General features: G+C 36.0%; 2 protein-coding genes across 4 annotated transcripts in view; one reads left to right on the forward strand and one right to left on the reverse strand.

Moving 5' to 3' along the window:
• TP53BP2 (tumor protein p53 binding protein 2) overlaps window positions 1–25,118 on the forward strand; it is a 194,343-nt gene that overhangs the window by 30,644 nt on the left and 138,581 nt on the right. The gene's annotated exons all lie outside the window — the stretch shown is intronic.
• Window positions 134–25,118, reverse strand: part of FBXO28 (F-box protein 28) — a 30,430-nt gene continuing 5,445 nt past the window's right edge. The window contains exons 2-6 of one of the 3 annotated variants that reach the window (XM_082612763.1): window positions 20,073–20,182; window positions 16,308–16,446; window positions 7,423–7,557; window positions 6,535–6,730; window positions 134–4,794 (exon numbers count right to left, since the gene is read on the reverse strand). In XM_082612763.1, coding sequence (XP_082468889.1) covers window positions 4,400–4,794; window positions 6,535–6,730; window positions 7,423–7,557; window positions 16,308–16,446; window positions 20,073–20,182 — 975 coding nt within the window. In that variant the 3' untranslated portion in view covers window positions 134–4,399. The other 2 variants (XM_082612764.1, XM_082612765.1) reach the window with 2 other exon arrangements.

The following is a 25,118-nucleotide window of genomic DNA, read 5'->3' on the forward strand; positions in this document are numbered from 1 at the left end:
CTGCTTTATAAAGTGGCTATAAGGATTAAACTAACACAATATACTGCTTTAAGAGGTGGTAGCTATTAGCATGGCATTTGTTAGACGAACAGCTCCATAATCTTTGTGCATGAAATACAAAGAAAACAAGTAACACTGGTAAAAACACATTTATTTATGTACCCTGTTGTGTGCCCGGGAGGTGTTTTTCACTTTCCAGTAATTGAATTAGGTTATAACAATTAAAATTCCAGAAGGTAAACTATTGTAATTTATTGTTGCTCATGACCGTAAGTAAACAGACATGGTACCACATAAAGTAATTTTAAACACGTCTAAACTTTTGGTATAGCTTTGATGTATACTTTGGCAATGGACCTAATAGATTACCAATATGCTTCTAAATCCCATGGTTCTCTTCAGACACAACAGGAAAAATTTCAATTTAATGTTTCAATTTCAGAAATTTAACAAAGATTCTTAGGAAGCTGGAAAAGGCCATTACTTACGCCTATAGTGTTTACCACAAATATAAATGTATTGCTATTAAAAATAAAATCATGGTAGGCAGCAGTCAACTAATTGCTAATTTCATTTTGTAGATTATATAGGATTTCTTGAAAATAATTCACCTCAGATGGCAGGCTACAGAAGTTTGTTATTTTAAAGTAGTTCTTTACTCATTAACTTTTTGAGGACTAGTTAAAAGGAATTCCGATCCCAAGTCAAATCATTGAATGGCCTATCAAATTGTATTTTACACTAGAAACAGCCATTTCCAAGAGACTGCATCATACATGGCATTTCCTTTGAGAATGCCTTTATCCCTGGCTTCAAATCTTACTTACAGCATATGATTATTTTTAGAAGGTTTGGTGTTAAAAAATGGTACTCATTTTGCTAGAGCAGGATATAAGAATGTGCTGATCACCAAGTATGAGATTTTACATTAAATTAAAATTATATACTGTTGGAAATAGACAAGATAGGGAGTTCCTAGATCCTAGAAAATATTATGGCTAAGGAAATAGAGAACTCAAAAGAGGAATCTACCTCCAAGAAACTACTTCAGTACAGTAAAATAGAATTAAGTGCCCTGTCTGAGGAAAAAGTTTGTTAGTAATAAGGAACTGGGACATCATACATTGTTTCTTTGGAGATTAAAGTGCAGGCTATGAAATGGCATATAAAATAATGCATAAAATAGTGCAATCTTAAGGTGCCATTATTTTTATTACACATAGCCTATGTTCATATGTCCATTTTCGCTCAAAAATCCAGCTGTAGTGACACCTTTTAGCTTATTTATTTAGGCATTACTTATACTCTGTTCTACCCACCTTAGGGGCTACATAGAATATTTTAACATTTTAACAAGTAGAATAATAGCGCCTACATTTGAAACTACTAGAGATTAAGGCAAGCCCCTGTAAAGTTCAGTACTCCAAAAACACGTTTTACAAAAAAAAGTTGCTTCCAAAACCAGTGGCTTTAGACCTGATGGCACCCCAAGTTTTTAAAACAGTATGATTACTCTGATTACATTTGTGTTTGCCCCATTATTTCCAGGCTCTGTACATCAAGAGGAGCTCAAAACAAACAAACAAAAACCAGGTTCTATATCCTCATGTTCTAAAATAATACATAATTCAGAATATGTGAAAACCAAGCCAAGTCCACGTGGGAGATAAGCTGAGAATCCTGTTGGGGGTGAGGAGGCAGTCCTCTCCATTTCTTCCATAGGCCCTTCCACATGGTACCTGTTTGTAGTATTGCACCATCATCAATTCGTAAGTGGGACGACTCATTAGAGAAGTCTCCTCTGAAAGACAGCCAAGGAAGATGACAGGAATACTTTATAAAATGTTGTTCTAGGACAACACAGCATTAACATACAGCATTTAAATTACCGACCTATAATCCAGGGCAGGAAGGTTTCTCTCTTGGGAGGCTAATTTACAATAATTTTCCTGTAACATATGTCAGTTATAGGTGAAGGAAATATTTTGTGATTTGTTGAAACTTAAATACCGTTATACTACCCAAATGCAAGTGTAACAGCTATCAAATGGGCCAAGGCAACATCCTAACATGTTTCAGCTAGTTGAGATTTAAGACTTAAAACAAACTGCAGTGCTTTATCGCCTACTGTTACGCCACATTCGTGCATTAACAAGTGCAACTCATTAACCTTACGGGCAGATGACTACAAGTGTATACTGTAGAAATTTGAATTTTGAAACAGAAAATCTATCTTTTAATAGTGAGTGCTTATTATGGAAGCCAAATACTCATGTTAACTGAGACTATACATACATTTAGGGTGTCCAGATGTAGTTTAAAAAGAGACCCAGGGAACTTTAAATAATTCATTAACAACTATTAAAAAGATCATCTGAGGTTATATCCCTTTGTAAGCCTGTAAACATGTACTCTGTTACTTAAAAGTCTTCCTATTACCAGGAAAGCAGACTATTAAAGGCCATGAGTATTCCAGTAGGCCTCCTCCAAAGTTGTGACAATATGGCTAAATCCTATGATTAAACAAATGAGACCTGCTGAGAAAATGAGTTCCAGACAGGGACTTTTATGGATGACCTTGGCTGACAAATGTTTTTTGGAAATTGTTTATTTTAAAATTACCTTCCCAACAAACCATGAAAACACTTGGATGTTATTTTATGGTTTTTCATTGAAAACATACTACATTGTAAATGGAGTTTCAAAGTTAGACAAAGAATTGATCAAAATCTAAGGACAATATTATGTAAGGACAATGTTAAAAATTGATAAGAAAAAATTTCATTTGGTGAGGTTAATCTCAAGGATGCATAACCATGTCATGTTGGACAGATAAAAAAAAGGTAGTGACCTTGTGCTTTTATTCAACTAAGGTACTTACCAAAACCTTAGGTTTTATACAGGTGTCAAACGCCCACCTGGAAAGGGATAGTATTCTATACCACACCTAAGTTTACCTTAAATAACTGAAGCCCAAGGCAACAGTTGTTTAAAAGAACTTAACAGGCAAATAATGACTACATAATTTAGTACATTAAAATAAAACTAGGACAGTAATAGTTGACTGTTTCAAAAATATACAAGTGGGGAAAATAACCACTGTACACAATTTGGAGGTTGTTAAAGTGACCACTTAGAAGGTTGAACAGTGCAAGACATGCTTTTCCAGTTACAAGCTCAAAACAGGAGTGCAAACGAAATTAAAGCTTTTGTTTAAAGTTGCAGGATAAGGAAAGCTTGAAATTAATATTAGAAAGCTTCCCTCAGGTCATTCCCCAGAAATGAAACGATCAAAATGCTTTTTCATAGTATCATTTTCTTCACTGAACTTTCTTTCAATGGCAAAACTGCATCCCATAGGTTGGGTTCCCTACTCACACCACTGGTCATGACCACATTTGATCAATGAGCATACACAGTGGTGAGTAAGTAAGGAAGAGTACTAGTTGCCAGAAGTCTGACATCAATGTAAAGAATTTGGGGTTCTGCCTTAGCCAGTGTACCTGAACCCTAGAGAGAATAGATAAAGCAATGGGCTTTAATACTCTCTTATTCTTGTAAAACTGGAGGACAAATGGACATACAAATACCACCCCGCCCCCAGAGGCAAGCTGTTGTGGTGGAAGATGTTAAGCACTTAAATGAACTAAGACGCTGCTCTAAAAAGTGGAGAAGTGTAGAGGTTCAAGATCAATACCAGTGCAAGAGCTTTTTAAGTGAGTTGACTAGGCAGTGCATGCATCCATCCATGCAAATGTAGGACATGGCCCCGAAAGTGAACCGAAAACATGTATATAACAACTGGGTAAGTCCCTTGCCAGTAGTTTATAAAAATATATAGTCAATACTGTAGAGGCCCCTTCTACAGCCAATACTATGGAAGTCCGTTTTAGTTACCCATTACTTCAATACCAAAAAGCATTTACTACTTTTCAGACATTCCAGACAAAGGTCACTTATAACAAAAAGTCAACTTTTTTTTAAAAAACAAGATACTGTCCATTTAAAAAGTAGGTCTTTTCTTTCAAGTGAACAGGACATCTTATGTATTAAACTTCTAGTCCGTCAAGACTGGTTTAAGATCCTTATGTAATGTGCATATATGCAGAAACAAATAAACTTGCTTTAAACATTATCTGCACAGAAATAAAGTTAACTTCTCAAAACATGATAGGATAGGTCTGGTTAGTACAAATCTATTGCAAAATAAAAGGATTCTGTGCATCAGTTCAACCAGGAGAAGCGGGAAAAGACTGTCCCAACCATGAGAGTTCAAGTTTACGTTGTGTTCTGAAAGCCTAGAGCTAAGGGACACCATGCTGCTCACAGTGTCCTGATATGCAGAACTGCTCAAGCTACGAAGTCAGGGCTTCCTCTGGAGCTAGAAGCACATTCTGGTTTACTTTCTACTCCGGAGACGTTTAGATTTCCTAAGAGAGTCTATGGCTTCTGCGGCCTTTTTGCGTTTCCGAGGAGACTCTTCATTCTGCCCAGACCCTGAGGAGTCTCCTACTGCACTTTCCATTACTTCTCGCAGTTTGCGTTCCAGCTCTGCCAACCGTGCGTTCTGTTCACCTATGATCTGGGTCTGCTCTAGCAGTTTCTGGTCCTGGTCTTGAAGCTGTTTCTGCTGTTCTTGCACTTTGGTGCGAAGCTCAGAAATTTCACGCCTGAGAACAGTCACCCCAGCACCATTTGTCTTAACCTGCTGCTGGAGTTTGGTAACCTCTTGTCTTGACGGGTTTTGCTTAGAGAAGAGCTGCATTGTTGTCAGGGCTGCAGAAGGTCCTGGAACTGTGGAGAAATAGTTTAACATGGTCAATCACTTAAAATGCCTCACTACCAGTAATACTTCATTAATTAAACTTACTCAAAAATAGAATATCCTTTATAATATCACTTCTGATAATTTCTTCTTTGCAATCTACTTGATCTAATGGATTAATCAGACACCTTGTCTTAACTATAAATGAGTTTGAATTCTGATTCTCATGTTCATGTGGCAATATGTGGAATGCAAGCAAATGGAGATGGGCATTTAATGGCATAAACTTGGATTTAAAACATTATAAAGCATTTTTAGGACCTAGTAAGAAAATGTAAGTAGTAAAATTAGAGTAGAATTATTTCACACAAGCAAACATAAACATCTGAGTTAGAAGTACAGACCTATCATGTTCGCAAATCCTCTCTGCACTTAGTTATATGCAAAGGCTTCAACGTTAGCCAAACAACAGGGACACCATCAAAAAGTGGGTTACTTCACATGTGATGATCAGGAAGAACTTCTGACATGGTGTAGGAAGGCTTTGGAACTATTCTGTTTTAGGAATAATAGAATGTAACATGGGCATAAAAATCACTATTTTAAACTAATAACCTACTTTTTAAAAACCCTATCTCCTGAAGCTTTTCTAAAAGGACCAGGTGGATCCATCCACACACTAAAACCCATCTTGCTAATTTTCTCCTTATTCATTTAAATACTCAGAATATTTTCCTTGGCTGATGCATTCTTCCTTCTCTCTCTGCTTACCTTTAGCCAACTAACAAGGCTCAGATCAATTCTCACCTCTTGTGAAGTCTCAATCAGACCAGCCAACAGTGATTTTATCTTCCTTAAGATTCTCTCTGCTACTCATTTGACATTTAAATGGACACTCCTTTAAACTACTTCTCTTGCCTACGATAATTTGAGTCTGGATATGTCTTACCTTCTGAAATAATAAGATTCTTGAGAGAAGACACCATCTATTATACTTCATTTTAGTCCCCACAGGACACAGTACAGTGCTGTGCACATAACAGGTACTCAATAAATAACAGATGTGTTAATGCTGAGATGCTGTAAGCTTTATTATTAAATTACAGACAGCCACTCAGTTACCCCACCGAGTACTCCAGGGAGCTAACTAATCTGAACAAAATATTTTACTAAAAATTTGTTCCGAGATTTAAAATATTTGCAAGAGTTGAAGATACTGAACAATTCATTCTTTCAGTAGATAAGGACACAAATCTCTAGGATCCGACAATGTTCAAGACAGGTTTATGCACCGTGTCTTCTAAAGTAGCAGCCAGATACTCCAGGGGCTGAAATAATTAACTGGTTATTTCCATGAAGAATTTTTTGGGTTTTGTTTGGTATATTTGATTCTGTTATAGGATAATGAATACTAACTAGTCAGAAACATAAAAAAACATTCACATATACATAGCTTTTCACTCAGCAATTTGCTCTGGTAAATTTATGCCAAGTTAAAAGTTGTGGATATGTACAAAGATTTAGCCACAAGATTATTCTTCAGAGTATAGTTCAAATACTGAAAATCTGGAAACAAATGTGCTTAACAGTAGTGGATCAGCTACATAAATTATGGTCTGTAGCCCAATCTGTCATTAAAAATTATGTTGCAGATACAGTTACAGACCCAGAAAAGTTCAAGATACACAGTTAAGTGGGGGGGAAAAAGCAAGTTACAAATCTATGTATGAACATCACTATAAACTGAACGTATTATAAACAAAAGATACCTGGAGGAGAGCCCATGAGTCTTCCAGATACATCTGATCCTGGTAATTTCCTCTTTAGAATTGGAACAATCTTTTCATCAAAGTATTCCATTGCCATGGAGGAAATATCCCTTAACTCTTGAAGTACTTCATGAGCTCGCTGAGGGGCTCTGGTAGAATTGACATATCTCAACACACGATAAATCTCATCAATCACCTAAAATAATGAGCTCTCATTAGCACTTTAGATTTATTTATTTTTTTTTAAAGAAAACAGCTAAACAGGGAGCAAAGTGACTGCTTGTTTTGCAATTCCTATAAAGACCCACAGGTGACTTAACTGATATACTGACCACTGATAACATTACCATCTGTAACACATGGCTTTGGGCTTGTTATAATACTTTATACATTTCATAATTATATTTATTTAAGCATCTTTTCTGTACTGTACTGGTGCTACGGAATCAGGATGATTAAAATACAGCTCCTGCCCTGAAGGAAATCAGTGTAACTGGGGAGAGAGATGCGTAAAGAAGTGACATAAAGAGGGATATACAAATTGCAAAAGAAAAAGAAACTAGAAGACTAAACTAAGAGATTAGATCTTGTATGCAAGTAGGGGTCGGGATGGGGGAATTACCCAAACCCATATTCTACCAATCCTCTGAACCTACTTCACTCTAGTCTGAATCTGTTTCCCAAAGCCCCAGGGACTCAGCCTGATTTCCTTCGCTCTTTCACACTGCCACTATGTGCTCTATCCTTGAAGTTTTGTTTCTCTTAGACTTGCTGTGGATTGGAATCAAGTCTCCTCAGAGCCCACTTTCTTGTTATCACCAAAGGGTAGCAAGAGATCCTTTTTCATTTTAATAATAATTGCAATGGGGAAACACAAGGCATACATACATGGAGAAGAAAGCTGACAATCCCGATTCCTAATTCTCTTGCTGGAATGGTAACTGAACCTTCCTTAAGCATTCTGCCCTCAGCTTTAATCCCTGTGAGGTCAGCCTTACTTTCTCCTATGGCTTCGGCGTAGACCTGAAGATAATAATGCACATCTCTGAAGATCTCCAGTCTGGATGACATCTGTTCCAATGGGTCTTCACCTCACAAGACTTGTGGGTTAATCAGCCAAACCATTCTGTCACCGAAATATCTCAAACCACCTTGAATCCCACTCATTCCCACTACTGCACTTACCTAGCCAGTACCCAACTACGGAACAATCTTATAACTGGCCTTTTCTTCTCCTTCATTCAGGCTGCTGAGTACTGCTAGAGAAACATAAAATCTTGCAGAATAGTACCAGGACAAATTACAGTCCTTAACACGTTCTAGACTCTCAGGGCAATGAGATGATCCTTGTCAGTCTAGCATCATGTGTGCTAAATAAATGTCAGCAAAATTAAACTGTTAGGATGTGTCTTTATCGTGAATCAGAGAAGACTTCACAGAAGAGGCCACATCAGTGGGCCTGGAGAGATGACTAGGAATTGGCTTGGCCTAAGGTGGTGTATATGTAGGCAAATGTAGTAAGAGAGGAGATATGCTAGTTTTGAATTACATGGGCCATGCAGGTGATACTAGACAGGCAGGCATATCTGGAGATACAGGTTAGGAGATCAGGAGAGAAACTCCAAATGATGAAGAGGCCTCAGTATCCAATGGCGTAACAGGGACTGACATTGCTAAGGGAGAAGATACAGAATAGGATAGTCAAAGGCAGAATCCTGAGGCACTAGTGGTTAAGTGATACATTTATTTTTGGCATTACTACTAGATTATGAACTCATCCCAAAAGAAGATAACATTTTTTTTTCAATAAAAACTTACTGAACTACCAATGTTAGGAACTATTATGAATATTAAAAAAAAAAAAAGAAATGAAGAAAACAGTACTTTGTCTTGGGCTTACAATTTAATTATGTGAACAATCCTAACCTGTAAGCATTTACTGGTCAGGAGAGGCTTCTTTGACATATTTAAGGTAAAGCTGAATGATGATGAGGAACTGGAAGATCTGGGAAGAAAAGCATTTAGGCAGGAATAACAATGGCAATGGCTTCAAGGTCTGAGTCAGTTTGGCTTGTTTAAGTTCAAGGGTAGAAACATGCAACCTATATCTGTATCTCCAAACAGTAAAAATTTATGGAAGCTAGCATAAGCTCAATGCTTTGAAAAAAAACCCCTAATATTTATATATGATTACAAAATTGTTAATTACAAAATATATAAGCTAAAGTAGTAATAGTTTTTTTTAAAGGTCCTTCATATTGACAGAGAGTCTATGTACTAGTGCTAGGATATTAACTGACCCACAGTAGCTCTGCGTTTATCAGCGTTTACATGTGTGTTATAAATCAGTACTGCGACGCTCCGGTATCATTTTATGCTGGCCTCAACGCCCGTATACTCCAGCTCCAGATACAAAGTAACCATGAGCTCTTCGAACTACATCAAACCCTCTCTCTTTTTTGCTCAGGGTTTTTGCACATTATGATCTCTTTTCTGGAATGTTCTCCCTGCATATCTCCCCTACCTTCTCTAGCCCCAAATTTCTTACTCATCCTTCAGGTCTCAGTAACACTTTCTCAGAGTAAGCAGTCTTTTCTGAACCCTCTTTCAGTTTAAATCATGTTAACATCTTCATCAAATCCTTTATTTTACCTTCAGAATACACATTACAAGTTTTAAGTACTACATTTTTCTGTTTATGTCTGTCTTCCTATAATATAGTAAGCTCAATTAAAGAGACCATGCCTAGTTTCACTGTCAGATCCCCACAGTCTAGCAGTGTCTGGCACAGAGCAGATACTCAATAAACGTCTGTTAAATGAGTGACAGAGATGGTCAAATATCATAAATTGCTTAATATTGACACATCTAAATAAAACTGTTTAGGGGCAAGCCACAGGGGTAAAGTCAATACAAGAATATGATTTTTAGAGGCCGGATTTTGAATATAAAGGTTACAGTTAACAGAATTTTTATTGAGAGGAATTTTTTAAAAATACATAATACTTGAAAGAGTATTTATCCACAGCTTTATTAATGGATCTATTTATGTTATATTTATGTACATAAATACTGGCAGACAGAAGAATATTTACAGTATATTTGAGCTAGACTAGAAATGACTGTTATAATGATTCAAGCATGAATAAAACATACATCTTATCCAGTGCAAGAAGACTTAGTGAAAGACCCATACACAGCAAAGGCTAGCTCAAACTGAGTAAATTCAATGTACAAGCAAAGTGCTGTGTGAAAAAGAAAGTAGAGAGAAATAAGATCTGTTTGAGAGAACTGAGCAGGCCTAATGAAGGACTTGGCAATGAGAAATAAGCAGAATTTCAATGGGGAAGAGAAGTCTGAGCAGGAGGAGGGTATACATGACTAAAGGAGGAGTGGACTGAGGAGATGGATGATGTGGATGGACGGGTGACCGCATAGGAAATCAACATGTATGTAGTGCTACTATGTACCATGCCTTTATTCTAGGTTTTTAAAAGAAATTTATTCTGCAGTGAATCCTCTTCCATAACCCTGATTCTTCAGAATTAATTTCATATCAAACTATCCCATAGGGATTACTAATACTCAATCACATCTGTAAACCAATTTGTGAAATAATCTTATCTTTACTGTATTCAGCCTTCTAAATATAGTGTGAAAGCAAGGTATCTCTTTCCATTTGTTCAAGTCTTCCATTAGGAAACAATGTTTTCAAAGCTTACTATATAGAGGTTATTTAGTTAAATGGACTCATCCATGTTTTCAATAAAATTAAAAATATTTTCTGGGACTTCCCTGGTGGCGCAGTGGTTGAGGGTCCACCTGCCGATGCAGGGGGGCGTGGGTTCGTGCCCCGGTCCGGGAAGATCCCACATGCCGCGGAGTGGCTAGGCCCATGAGCCATGGCCGCTGAGCCTGCGCTCCACAACGGGAGAGGCCACAGCAGTGAGAGGCCCGCGTACCGCAAAAAAAAAAAAAAAAAAAAAAAAAAGTATATATATATATATATATTTTTTTTTTTCTTTCCTCTGTCCAAAAGTTATAAGCAAAGGACAACGTGAAGAACAAAGGACACAGCATGTTAGAACCAAACTGCTGCTAGCATTCAGAGTCATCAGTGGCTACAATGGCTTTAGAGGCATGTATTAAGAAAGCATAGTATTTACCTGATTTTTAAAATATTTCAATTTCTGAGTAGGTTTAATCACTTTCTGAAAATTACTTTAGCAACAAGAATGTAATGTGTGAGTCTTGTGTCCAGTATAAAGATCACAGGTTTTAGGCAGGTCACCTAAACTCTTTAATGGCTCTTTGTACACCTTTCAAATAATATGCCACATGCCGAATCCTACCCAAGTTTGAGATAAAAATATTTTCATAACTATTATTAAGTTTTAAAAAAGTATGGTAAGAAACCAAATGTGAACAGCTATCATATTTCTAACACATGCAGTTTACTAATATCATGCTTATGTTTAAATTGGCACAGTAATAAATGACATACTATGAATATCATTTAAGTATTTCTACTACTGTAGGTGAGAGAATTTCTATCTTGTTTAATCTACTGTTTAGCAAACAAAGCTCCTATTAAAATACTGAACCTCATATGTTCTCATTTTCTGTCTTTTTGTTCCACTTGAGATTTCCTTAATTTTCCTTTCCGCCCCTTTTACTTAAAATTGTTTCTTCCATATTTGTAAATATTTCCTTATATGGTATGTGTTTGACTATATATTTTCTTATTTCTCTTAGACTATTAGTCACAGTTTCTTTAAGTTTCATATCCTTGTACTGCTTTCTCAAAGGTGTATTTTTCCCCATTTGTTTCATTCTGTGTTTCATATTAGTCTGGCAATTCTCTACTCCTTGCTTATACTTAATAATGGAGCACACAAAAAGCTGATCAGAACTTCTAGTTAGCCAAGATGGTGGGAAAGGTGGGGTATAGAGGGATAAGAGCAGAGACCTAAAAAAAAAAAAATCAATGAGAATAGATTGATTCTTCTTTTTTCATTTTAAAGGTTCGTGGACTGTATATATTTACTTGGGGACCAGCATAGTGAAAGGAGGAAATGCTTCCAAGTAATAGATATTTTTAAGAATGTCTTCACATTAAAACCAATTTTAAGAGAAACAAAAATACAACATTCTGGAAGCATTAGGTAAACTCAAATTGAAGGATATTTATTCCTTAAAATAACTGACCTACGACCTTCAAAAATGTGAAGCTCAAGAAACACAAAGTGTAGGGAATTATTTCACATTAAAGAGGATTAACAAGTCCATGTGTAATCCTAGATTGAATTCTGGACTCAGAAATAAGAATAGTTAAGGGGACTTCCCTGGTGGCACAGTGGTTGGGAATCCGCCTGCCAATGCAGGGGACATGGGTTTGATCCCTGGTCCGGGAAGATCCCACATGCCATGGAGCAACTAAGCCCGTGTGCCACAACTACTGAGCCTGCACTCTAAAGCCCGTGAGCCACAACTACTGAGCCCATGTGCCGCAGCTACTGAGTTTGCATGCTGCAACTACTGAAGCCCGCGCGCCTAGAGCCCATGCTCCACAACAAGAGAAGCCACCGCAATAAGAAGCCTGCCCACCGCAACCAAGAATAGCCCCCGCTCGCCACAACTAGAGAAAGCCCACGCACACCAACGAAGACCCAACGCAGCCAAAAGAAAAAAAAAAAAGAATAGCTAGGAAAACTATTATTGGGATAAGAAATGAAATTTAAATACAGATTACTGATTAGATAAGTGTATTGAATCAATGTTAAATTCCCTGAGTTTGATATCTGTACAGTGGTTAAGTAACAAAATGTCCTAGTTCTTAGGGAATACACTGAAATATTTAAGAATATAGGGTCACAGTAGCTCCAACTTATCTTCAAATGGTTCAGAAAAAAATAAAATACGTATGCAGAGAGAGAATAAAAGCAAATGAGACAAAAGGTAAATAATTGCTGACCTGGATAAAAGATATATGGGAATTCCTTGTAATATTTTTGCAATTTTTGTGTAAATGTGAAAATGTATCAAAACAAAAAGTTACCCCCCAAAAAAGGAATAAAGAAAGTGACCACCACTAGTTATTCTTCATCAAAAACGTTAAAAACAAACCAATAATACATAATATGCAGATTTTATGTTTGTTCAGGGAAATCTAGCTTCATGATCTTACATAATCATTTACACTGTGAAAACACTGACTTTTGTGCTTCAATAAGCACGAAAGGGTTACTGGGGCTGTTAGTAATGGTGAAGAGAAGAAAAGTATTCATGTCTTTTTTTCATTACTGTATCTCCCAGAATGGTTAGTTGGCCTCTGCTCACATGTGTTTTTCAGTATGTGTGAACTGCTGATATTGACTAAGAGCTTACTATAAAAAGTTTGACTTCTATATGTCAGACAGAAGACTTGAGAAATGTATACAGGAATAAGCTAAGAATCTAAACTCTAGTTCTGAGAAAAGATGAATGCAACATCAATGTAGTGGTCAGTCTGCAACTATGGCCCTAATTGACCTGTGCCTATTTTTGTAAATAAGGTTTTTACTGGAACACAAGCACACACCCATTCATTTACCACATGTTGTAGAATCACGGCTGTTTCTCAGAGTTGAGTATTCATGACACAGACCATGTGGTCCACAAAGCCAAAAATATTTATTATCTGGCCTTTTACAGAAAAAGTTTGCTGATCCCTGCCATAGCCCATAGTGGCAAACTCCCAAGTAGTCTGAAATCTTTAGATAGATTTTCTTTTAATGCCCTTGCTATTAGTATGGTTTCCTTGTCAAGAGACTCCATTTTAAACCCCTCCAGTGAATAAGCCTTAGGTTTTCACTGAGTAGAAGGGCAATGATCTAGCTTGTTTAGAGTTGGAGAAGGGACCTATAGGTTTAAATCATTCTTAAATATAGATTCTCAACCAACCTTCCTGTTTTAGCCCCATTTTCAGAAATGCTTGGAGCTTTCGACCTAGAATTTTCTAGAGGTTCAGTTGTGCATACTGGGTTGCCTCCCAGCTTCCCCCACTCCCAGTTTAAGAATTAACTTTCTCAGTTCTGCTAAGCCAGTTACCATTTATTCATCTACTCTTCAGCTTCCAAAATTCTGTTGCTACTGTCTACTTTCTGACCTCATTTTCATGGGTCTTTATCTTTTTTCCTTTTAAAAATTAGATCACTTACTCCACTCCACTGACTAGAGTTCTGGGAGAAATTAAGAGGTAAACATATATTTAATCTTCTGTCTTCATCCTGCCATTTAATTTTATGAACAAATTCAACTGTTCTTTCAGAGAATAATTAAAAGAAAAAAATTTTCCCCACTGTTAAACGTCCAAAATTCTGTTACATATCAGGCAATCTAATTTAAACTAATGTGGATATTACCCAGATTGACTTAAGTAACTTGTGAAAAATAATTTGTGAGATGAAATCCCTACTGGAGACCTGAATTTTAACAAAATGGATATATTCTATACAAAACCACAAAAAGAGTTCTCTTACAAAGTATAAGAGCACCTGAACTTTTAAGTATAACCCGGGAGCAAGATCCTGGGAAAACCAAGAATAAAATACTACAGAAATCACATACCAAATAAAGATTATACACTAAACTGAAAGAAAATTATTTTATAGAATGTCTTCACTTAAGGATGAGAAAATTAATGCCACATCCTTATGTTCTGAAGATAGAATGTGAAAGTTTAAGGATGAGAAGTTCAAAAAGGAACAATCATAAAACAACCCAAATACTGCAAACTGTGTAAGTTAGCAGTTTAGATTTAGTCTAAGCTAAAAAGTACCAGCTACATAAAAATAAAAAGTAATAATTTGAGTATACAGTGTTGTTTTAGGCAAGGTATAAGCTATATAGATGGCACCTGTAAGAAAGAGAAGAAGCCAAGGTGATAATAAAAACAAAAATTATTTGTTTTCTGGGGGTTGTTTTTCCAGTCAAGTTCAGATTTGTAGGAGAAAAATAAATCAGGATAAGATCTTTGGAAGAAATGGGTACAATGAAGGAAAAATAGAAGACTTTTCCACTGCAGGCAAGGTAAAGGTCTCAGTTAAGGAGCTGTCCAGAGCAAATGCCCAGGGTGATACACATCAGCTTGGAAGCTGAAGACATTCTCCATTGCTACCACCACCTCAGTTGGTACTAGAATTAAAAGCAAAAACAAGTGGTTTCCAAAAAACCAGCAGGACTCAACTAGATTCAACTTCATTTGTATAGATAGTAAATATCATTCTAATCACATGATCCTAATAAATTAGAACAAAAGATGGGCAACTTCTGCAAAGGTCAGGTACTAAAATATCTTTGGCTTTGCAGGCCATATGGACTTTGCTGCAAACTACTCAACTCTCGTTAACAACTGACTGAATTGTCTCTAAGGTTATGAAGCTTGGAGATGAGTCTTAACTATTCATAACCTTATGATATGCAATAAAAACTACAAGGCTACAGGAGACAACCTATTCTAGTTCAGTGAACATCCCAGGAACATTTAAGAGTTAAGGCCTATGAATCAGACCTGGATAAAATCTGGCATAAGAATCAGAATCTAAAGTTTCTAACCGGTCACCCTTTTATAGTACTGTGCAGAAGCATCGGTAGCTAACGTGAGGGAAGTGAGCTATATACCAAAGTATACTTTAAATAAGAAACAGGAAGGCTTCCCTGGTGGTGCAGTGGTTGAGAGTCCGCCTGCCGATGCAGGGGACACGGGTTTGTGCCCCGGTCCGGGAAGATCCCACATGCCGTGGAGTGGCTGGGCCCGTGAGCCATGGCCACTGAGCCTGTGCGTCCGGAGCCTGTGCTCCGCAACAGGAGAGGCCACAGCAGTGAGAGGCCCGCGTACCACAAAAAAAAAAAAAAAAAAAAAAAGAAACAGGACTCCTCTGGCTCCCAACAGATGTCACAGAAAGTTGAAAATGGAGAAAGTACATTAAAAATATTGCCAATGTTAATTATCTATGGAAATAACAAAAAGAGAACATTCAAATTTTACTAGGTATTAATTAGTTCCAACCATGTTAAGGGAACCTTTTGCCAGTATCAACTAAGTAGCAAAATGACCTTTAATTCTACCTCCATCTCTTGGACATAAAAAGATAATAGACATTATTTCATTCTGAATTTACACTCCATTCAAGAAGCAAGATCCTAGTGAAGGTATGAGTAGAATGTTGAACGCTGGGATCTTTATTAACTTAGTAACAATAAATATACCACAATATACTTATTTCTGTGTTAAACAGCACTATGACTTAGCTCTGAGTACACTGTTACACAGGAATTATCCATTCTTGTCAAACCTGGAGGTTTGTAAGTTGTCTTCATGAAACGTTTCTCAAACGAAACCAAACCAGCTTGTCTCTTCTACTCCACCTCCCCCAAACCGTAACAATCTTGAAGGCAGGGACAATACCCATCCTATTCATTGGTGTATCTCTGGCATCTTAACAAAAAGTAAAAGCGCAAAATTTTTTCTTGAGTATGAACCCTTAAACAGCTTTCCTAAAGAATAGTAGCACTTCTACAGTATATTTCAAAATCGTAATTTTAAATATAAAGATCACATAAATGATACATATGTATATGTTACTGCACAGAGCTAAACGAACCCATTCATAGAAATGCATTCAAAGAAGTAGAAATAATTCTATTATTTAAAAAATCACTCTGTAACTTTATAATAATTTAAAGTTTACATAGTGCAACCCAGCTGTTCTAGGTAAGGGATTCTATTTTACCTTTCCTGGGATGAAGCAACAGAGATTGGAGTCCACATACTTCATGAAAGTCATATTTAAGAGAGACAGCCTTGTTTCAACAGCAGCGAGGATGTCTGCATGACGAGCTAATGAATGGTTTCTCCTTTCTGACTCTCTCCTACGAAAAAAAAAAAAAAAGGCAACCATTAAAAGAAGTACTGTGGACTACAATGTTAACCAAACAAAATGCCTTAATGTAAGTCTAACATTTACATGTTAATTTAGAAATCTACAATTGGGTCATAATTTGTTTAACTGTCATGATAAATGAATCACTATGTTTAGAAATCCTTGCCAAGGATTAATCCAATACTCACTGATAAAATATTTGAAAAAAATTAGTTTTTTTTTTTGTTTTGTTCTTTGGCTTTGTCAGGCCTAATGGCTATTAGAGAAATTAATGAAAGAATTACACATGGACATAAAGACAAGAGACCATATATTTTTGCCTATAAAATCAGCTCATTTAAACTTTTAAAAAGTTTTATTGAGACATAATTCACATACAATAAAATTCACTTTTAAAGGGTACAATTTAGTGGTTTTTACTATATTCACAGTTGTGTTCCCATCACCACTATCCAATTTCAGAACATTTTCATTATCACAAAAAGAAAGTCAAGGGGAAGCTGGGATGAAGGGAGAGAGTAGCATCGACATATATACACTACCAAATGTAAAATGGATGGCTAGTGGGAAGCTGCTGCAGAGCACAGGGAGATCAGCTCGATGCTTTGTGACAACCTACAGGGGTGGGATAGGGAGGGAGGGGATATGGGTATATATGTATACATACAGCTGATTCACTTTGTTGTACAGCAGAAACTAACAAGACATTGTAAAGCAATTATACTCCAATAAAGATGTTAAAAAAAAAAAAAAAAAGAAAGCCTATAACCATTATCAATCACTCCCATTACCCAGCCCCTGGCAAGAACTAATTTACTTTCGGTTTCTATGGATTTGCCTATTGTGGACACTTCAGATAATTGGAATCATAATCATAATATTATGTGGTGTTCTGTGTCTATCTTCTTTCAGTTGGCATAGTTTTCAAGGTTCATCCATGTTGTAGCACGTCTCAGAAGTTCTTCATTCCTTTTTATTGCTGAATAATATTCTATTATATGGACATACCATTATTTTGATTATCCATTCATCTGTTGATGGACCTCTGGGTTGTTTCCACTTTCTGGCTATGATGAACAATGCTGCTATGAATATGTGTGTACAAGTTTTTGTGTGGACATATTTTCACTTCTCCTGAGTATATACTTAGGAGTGAAACTGCTGGGTCATTTGGTGACTCTATGTTTAACTTTTTGAGAAACTGTTTTGTAAAGTGGCTGCACCATTTTATAATCTCACCAGTAACATGTGAAAATTCCAATTTGTCCACCTCCTTCCCAACATTTGTCTTTTTAAATTTTAGCCATCCATCCTAGTGGGTGTAAACCAGAATCCCATACTGTTTTGATTTGCAGTGCCCTGATGACTAATGATGCTGACTATCTTTGATGGGCTTTTTGGCCTTTAGTGTATCTTCTTTGAAGAAATTTCTATTGAATCCTTTGCCCACTTTCAAATTGGGGTTATTTATCTTTTTATTGTTGAGTTATAAGAGTTTCTAATACAATCTGGATATAAGTCCTCTAACAGATAAATGAGCTGCAAATGTCTTCTCCCATTCTGCAGGCTGTCTTTTCATTTTCTGGATGGTGTCCTTTGAGGCACAGAAATTTTAAACTTTGATGAATTCTCGTTTGTCTACTTTTTTCTTCTGTTACTTGTGCTTTTGGTATCGTATCTAAAAAACCACTGCCTAATGCAGGTTCATGAAGGTTTATGACTGTTTTCCTCTCAAGGTTTTATAATACAGTACTAACATTTACACTTAAGCCTGTAATTCATTTTCAGTTAATTTTTGTATATGGTTTGAGAAAGGTTTCCAACTTCATTCTTTTGTCCCAGTGTTATTGGTTGAAAACACTAATCCTTCATCATTGAATTTTCTTGGCATTCTTGTTGAAAATCAATTGACTAAAAATTTAAGGGTTCACTTTCTGGACTCTCAATTCTAGTCCATTGATCTGTATGTCTATCCTTTTTAAAAAAATTAATTAATTTATTTTTTGGCTGCATTGGGTCTTTGTTGCTGCATGTGGGCTTTCTCTAGTTGTGGCGAGCGGGGGCTACTCCTCATTGAGGTGCGTGGGCTTCTCACTGCAGTGGCTTCTCTCATTGTGGAGCATGGGCTCTAGGCGCGCGGGCTTCAGTAGTTGTGGCACATGGGTTTAGCTGCTCCGCAGCATGTGGGATCTTCCCAGTCCAGGGATCGAACCTGTGACCCCTGCATTGGCAGGCAGATTCCTTTTTTTTTTTTTTTTAATTTTTATTTATTTATTTTATTTTTGGCTGCGTTGGGTCTTCATTGCTGCGCACAGGCCCTCTCCAGTTGCAGTGAGCGAGGGCTACTCCTTGCTGTGGTGTGCGGGCTTCCCACTGCGGTGGCTTCCCCTGCTGCAAAGCACGGGCTCCAGGCTCGTGGGCTTCAGCAGCTGTGGCTCACGGGCTCCACAGCGCAGGCCCAGTAGCCGCGGCACACAGGCTCAGTTGCTCCGCAGCACGTAGGATCCTCCCAGACCAGGGCGCAGCAGGCAGATTCTTAACCACTGCGCAACCAGGGAAGTCCCTGTATGTCTATCCTTATGCCAGCACCACACTCTTGATTACTGTAACTTTGTATTAAGTTCTGAAACTGGGAAATGGTAGTCTTCCAATTTTGCTCTTTTTCAAGATTGTTTTGATTATTCTGTGGCTTTTGCATTTCTATAGGAATTACAGGATCAGCCTGTCAATTTCTGCAAAAAGACTGCTAGGATTTTGACAGGGGTTGCACTGAATATATATATATATCAATTTGAGGAGTATTACCATCTTAATGTGAAATCTTCCAATCCATGAACATAGAATGCCTTTCCATTTATTTAAGTCTTCTTTAATTTCTTTTAACAGTGTTTTGTGGTTTTTAATGTACAAGTTTTATACTTTTTTGGTTATATTCTTTACTAAGTTTTTAAAATTCTTTTTGATACTATTGTAAATGGAATTGTCTTAACTTCATTTTTGGATTGTTTATTGCTAGTGCATAGGATTATACATACATACATTTATTTATTTACTTATTTATTTATTTGGCTGTGCTGGGTCTTAGTTGTGGAACACGGGATCTTTCTTTAGTTGCAGCATGTGGGATCTAGTTCCCTCACCAGGGATTGAACCTGGGCCCTCTGCATTGGGAGCACGAAGACTTAACCGCTGGGCCACCAGGGAAGTCCCAATACAATTGATTTTTGTGTACTAATCTTGTATCCAGTATCCCTGCTGAGCTCATTTCTAGCTCTAATAATTAATGTATTTTATATACAACATCATGTGTATACAAGATCATATCATCTGTGAATAGAGAATTTTACTTCTTCCTGTTCAATCTGGATGCTTTTTATTTCATTTTCTTGCCTAAATGCCCTAGTTTGAACCAAAATGTTGAACAGATAATGATGAGAGTTGAACAAACGATAGTAAAATGATCTATTGTGATCTGTGTACCCTTTGCTACAAAAATTTGGCAACCATTTAACCCAAGTAAACCCTTAGTGAGATTAAAAACAAACAAACAAAAAAAATCAAGAAACAAACAAAATCCCCAATTGTAAATTATTGCCAATGCTAACCATAACATACCTTGGGAGTTGTGCTTTAACTTGTTTCTGACATAGATTATGGTACCTCTCCACTTTTAGAAATCCCTGATTCAACATTCTCTGGCAGACCAAGTCCATTCTTTTACAAACCTATGGGAAGAGAGAATGAGAAAGAAGAATTTTAAAAAGTAAAAACCAAATTGGTAACAACTAAATTAGGCTCATAACTGATGGTTCAAAATTCTGTGCCAGTATTGTTCCCCAGTTTGCTATATGAATCTTTGAATCAGTATATGTGGGTGAATCCCTCATTGTAAATTACAATAGTGCATTTAAAAATTAGTATTATGTGTAGGTAAAGAATACTTTACTCCTTAAAAAAAAAAAATATATATATATATATATATATATATATATATATATATATTTAATTTTTTTGGCTGTGAGACACGGCTTGCAGGATTTTGGTTCCCTCACCAGGGATTGAACCCATGCCCCCTGCAGTGGAAGTGCTGAGTCTCACTTTAGGTATTTGTTGAATGTTCTGGATGTATCCCTGCTATTATGGTCAGAGAGTATAATCCTGATGATCATTAAAACAACGTATTTGAAGGTTTTTAATAGTTTGAAATAAGAAAATTCTCCTTTGGCCAAAAGCATATTCAAACTTGAGTCTAACTGCTCACAAAGTTTTTATGATCTATAACCAGAATGAGAGTTTTTAATTATTTCTTCTAGTGATTTGGGTTAAGTATGACAGATTATGATGGCCAAAGCCTATACTAGATACTGTCATATCCTCCAAAATATTTCAACATGTACAGCAGAAACTTAACTACTTTGAATCCTTTAAAAACATGGTGTCTTTATCCAATAAAAGTACAGGATCTGAAGTCAGAACATTTGACTCCAACCATTATACATCCTTGAGCAAGTCAGCTTCTATTTGAAAGCCTGAATCAGACATCTGTAAAATATGGATAGTATCTACTATATAGGGATGTCATTAGGATTAAATAACACACACTAATAAATCACTTGGTAAATTATAAAGTGCTATATAAAAATTAAATAAATTTTGTTTAACTTACCACTAATTTGAAAACTTTGCTTCATATACTTAGTTCTTATATTTCTGAGATATCCCAGTATCTTTTTTATCTTAATGAAACCTACTACACAAAATACATTTGTTCTTTGTTTCCTGAGTATTTTGCAGTGACTCAAAGTGATCAACCTGGACGTTAATTCTCACTATATAGGTGTTGCTGAAAGTGCAACACTGAGATATTATTGAGATAAATCTACATCAAGGCTAAGTCAATTAGGCAAGGGCTGTCTTATGCTTCTATCTCTCATAGCACATAAAAACAAATGCTTGACAAATACTTGAAATGAAATACTGATGAAACTTTTGATACAAGTTTGCTTTCTCCTGAGATTATAGGGACAAAAATTCTGGTAAACTGGGTTGAGCTAATAATGGTTTTGATATTCTAATATTAAATACTAGCTATTCCCTAAATCCCAGTATGCCAAATGAAAGGTATGAAGGTAAACAGTTCTTTTCATTTCAAAGTAAATGAAAACATAATAAGGTTTAAGTACTAAGAGTAATTCTAAAAAATTGTATTTTAAAATATGGTGGAATCTATTTCTAACTAGTAAGTTATAAACATTTGTTCAGTGTCTACTGAAGAAAAATACAACCCAATATGTATTAACATAAGTAACTGTTTCTAAAACAAAGTATTTAATGAGTTACATTTTTACAAATCTCTGATCCGTGGTTTAACAGAAACAAGTGAATTTTCATATCTGCTTCTTCTGCATTAAAGAATGAGAGTGAAAACTGCAAATAATATATTAGTAAAGTAATGAAAATATTTTATATTGTAGAGACTCCCTGAAAGGGTCTTGGAAACCCCTCTGGTAAACCTGGACCACAAATGAGAACCAGTGCCCTAATCCTGCGTAAACACGTTGCCATGAACACTGGTACTGAACTTTATGTGAGGAAAAAAGAAATTTTATCATGTTACTGGAGGAAGGAAAAGAGAGTATGTCTTTTTGTGTGTGATGAGGGGGAATAAAGCAGGCTAAATTCTCATCTTTCGTAGTAGGAAGTCAACAGATATTATCAAATAGAAGACAAACAACCCAAAGACTTGAAAGTGGTGCCTCTGAGGAATAAAAATTGGGGGTTGCATTGTTGTTAACGTTGTTAAAACTTGATGTGAGACACCCTCTAACACAACTTTGTAGAAAAATACTTTTTCTATTTGTGGACTCTATAACCTCTTTGATAATTTCTGAGTTAAATACTGGAACCAAACCCACTGTGGTGATGATTTCCTAATTTTTTTTAAAGTCAAATCATTATTCTGTACACCTTAAACTTATACAGTGCTATATATCAATTACATCTCAAAACTGAAAAAAAAAGTTTATTTACAAAGTGAAAAATTAAGGTCAATTACTGCTGTACTAATTTCCAAGGTAGTTTCTAAATTATTTTATTATACTAGAATTTTGCTGCACTGAATCTAGCTAAATAATAGAATTTAGTTATCTCTTAATAATCTAGAAATGCAATGGAATGAGTACTGACTAGTATGCGTATACAACTGACTGGGGGATGAGAATATGAATAAATAATCAGATACGGTCAACCAAGGGACTTCACATGATACAAGATTTGAACCAGGCTTTAAAGGAAGACAGGACAAGGACTGCCAAGTTAATACTGACAGAACAAAGGCACAAAGCCTGGAAGGAATAAACCATTAGCAAGCAAACTACTTCTGAAGACAGATCAGATATGTAGGCAAAGCTGAGAGGAATAAAATCTCTCAGGTTTTGAGCAGGAAAATCAAACAGTAATGAGAAGTAAGTTTAAAAGGAAAAAGATCACCCATTTTGGGAGAGATCTAGTATTGGTACAGTTGATTGGTCATTTTCTGGAAGCAACTGTAATGTTAGGACTAAAGATATGGTTCTGGAAATTTCACGTGAAGATAGCTGAAACCACTGCAGATGAATCCCAAATGAAGTAAAAGACAAGAAAATAAAGGCTTATAAATGGAGCCTCAACTGACCATTATAACTAAAAGCTGGTAAAAAAGATCAGAAAATATACACCTAAAACGAATACTGTAAATCAACTATACTTCAACTAAAAAAAAAAATTAGAAAATAGGAGGTCACAAAGACAGACAAACTAGAATAGCACCACAAAAGCCAAAAAGATTTGAAGCATTAGTCAATATTGTAGGAAAAGAACAGATTTTAATGTGGTATTCTTCCATTCATAAATGTTCTATAAGCACTGACCGACCGATAGCATAAAAACAAAGACACGACAGAGCATATATCTATCTTTTGTTTAGGATTCAGAAGGAAGCAAAGTGACCTCTGAAAAACAGCAATCCACTAATTTTCCCCAAGGTGAGCAGTTTAATGTTAACTGCTGACAATGTACGTTAACTTGCAAAACAAAATTATCTTATGTAAAGTGTAGCTCTAAATTTGGGGATATTTTAATTATTTCCCAAGGCTAAAGGGAAGAAATTTCATTTCTCCAGTTATTAAAACAAGACAAAAATCCTAGCAATTTGGCAATTTACCCAAGACAGAAAAATAAAATTCTAGAATCTGATATACAAAGATGATGACTATGTCAAAAACAATCAGTATATTTAGAGATTAGGAAAATATATACTATAAAAACAAAAGGGAACTAATGGAACAAATCAGTCTACAATGAAGACGTTTAGCTTGGCCCCTCTGTTATTTGCTGCTCTAGTATGAAGAACAGATTTGGTTTTTTCTTTGTTAATTACTTCAAGATTTAAAATGCCATGTTTATTCTTTTTAACATTTTCTAACTTAAGTGGTCAGTAATAAAAATTTTTCTTCACTTGTGTTTATTTAGAAATCTTTTTTGTTGTGCCACTATGGCCCTTCTTAATGCAAGACACATACGCCATAAATCCATGAAATGTACACTTTTCCTGTTAAACCTAATCTCTAATATCAAATCTTAGTTGATTCTAAGATGTACATTTTTCATCTTTTAACATCTGACAGTGGAATGGTCTTCCAATATATGATATATTACAATATAATTGCCAGCATTTCTTTCTCAGATACCTTAGATGCCTTGAAATATAGTATGCTGGGCTTCTTCAATTTTGTTTAAGATGCTGTAAAGACTTTAAGATATGTTATCAATTTAATAAAAGCTCTTCTGGAAGAAAAAAAAAGTACTGCCACAATAATATACATGCAATTTGATCAAGATGCATTCTCATTTCAAAAATGTTAAAATGGGGACTTCCCAGGCGGTCCAGTGGTTAAGACACTGCACGTCCACTGCGGGGGGGCTTGGGTTCTATCCCTGGTTGGGGAACTAAGATCCCGCATGCCATGCGGTGCGACCCAAAAAAAGAGGAAAAAAAAAGGTTAAAATATGAAACTATACCTTGGAATCAAGGAAATACTGTAATGGAATCACATTTTTATGTACTCATTTCGTGCTCTGCAGTTTTCAAATGAACAGTTCATGTTTTTCTCCAATTTATTAGGAAGCTATTATCAAAGATTAGGCTGCTTATTAGACCCTTGAACTGAAAGGGATGTAGACACCAGAACCCGTCCTTTCTTTTTACAGTGAGAAAACTGAGGCCTTAAGAGTTTATATGACTTGTCCAAGGTCATCCAGCTACTCAGGGGCAAAAAATGAAATTAAGAATCAGGGTCTTCTAGCAAATAGATACTTATTGTTTATATATATATACACATATATGTATCAGTCTAATATGGACTTTAATCTAATATGGATTACTCTCAGTTTCCTCATTTTTTTGTATTGGCTGCACAAGATTATTTGAAGGATTGGAGAAGTGCCTAGGACAGCACCTCAATAAAAACCAAGCTATGTGGGGGAAAAAAAAAAGAATCCAGGTCTTCTGATTTGTATCTTTTTAAATTTAGTGATCAGTAGCTATACAGATCAAAATGATTATCCTAATTATTCTCAACTGATTAGAGTCTCAAATAATACTCCACTGCTATAGAAACTGTT

This window comes from Mesoplodon mirus (genome assembly GCF_964341445.2).
Source record: "Mesoplodon mirus genome assembly, chromosome: 3".
Taxonomy (NCBI): domain Eukaryota; kingdom Metazoa; phylum Chordata; class Mammalia; order Artiodactyla; family Ziphiidae; genus Mesoplodon; species Mesoplodon mirus.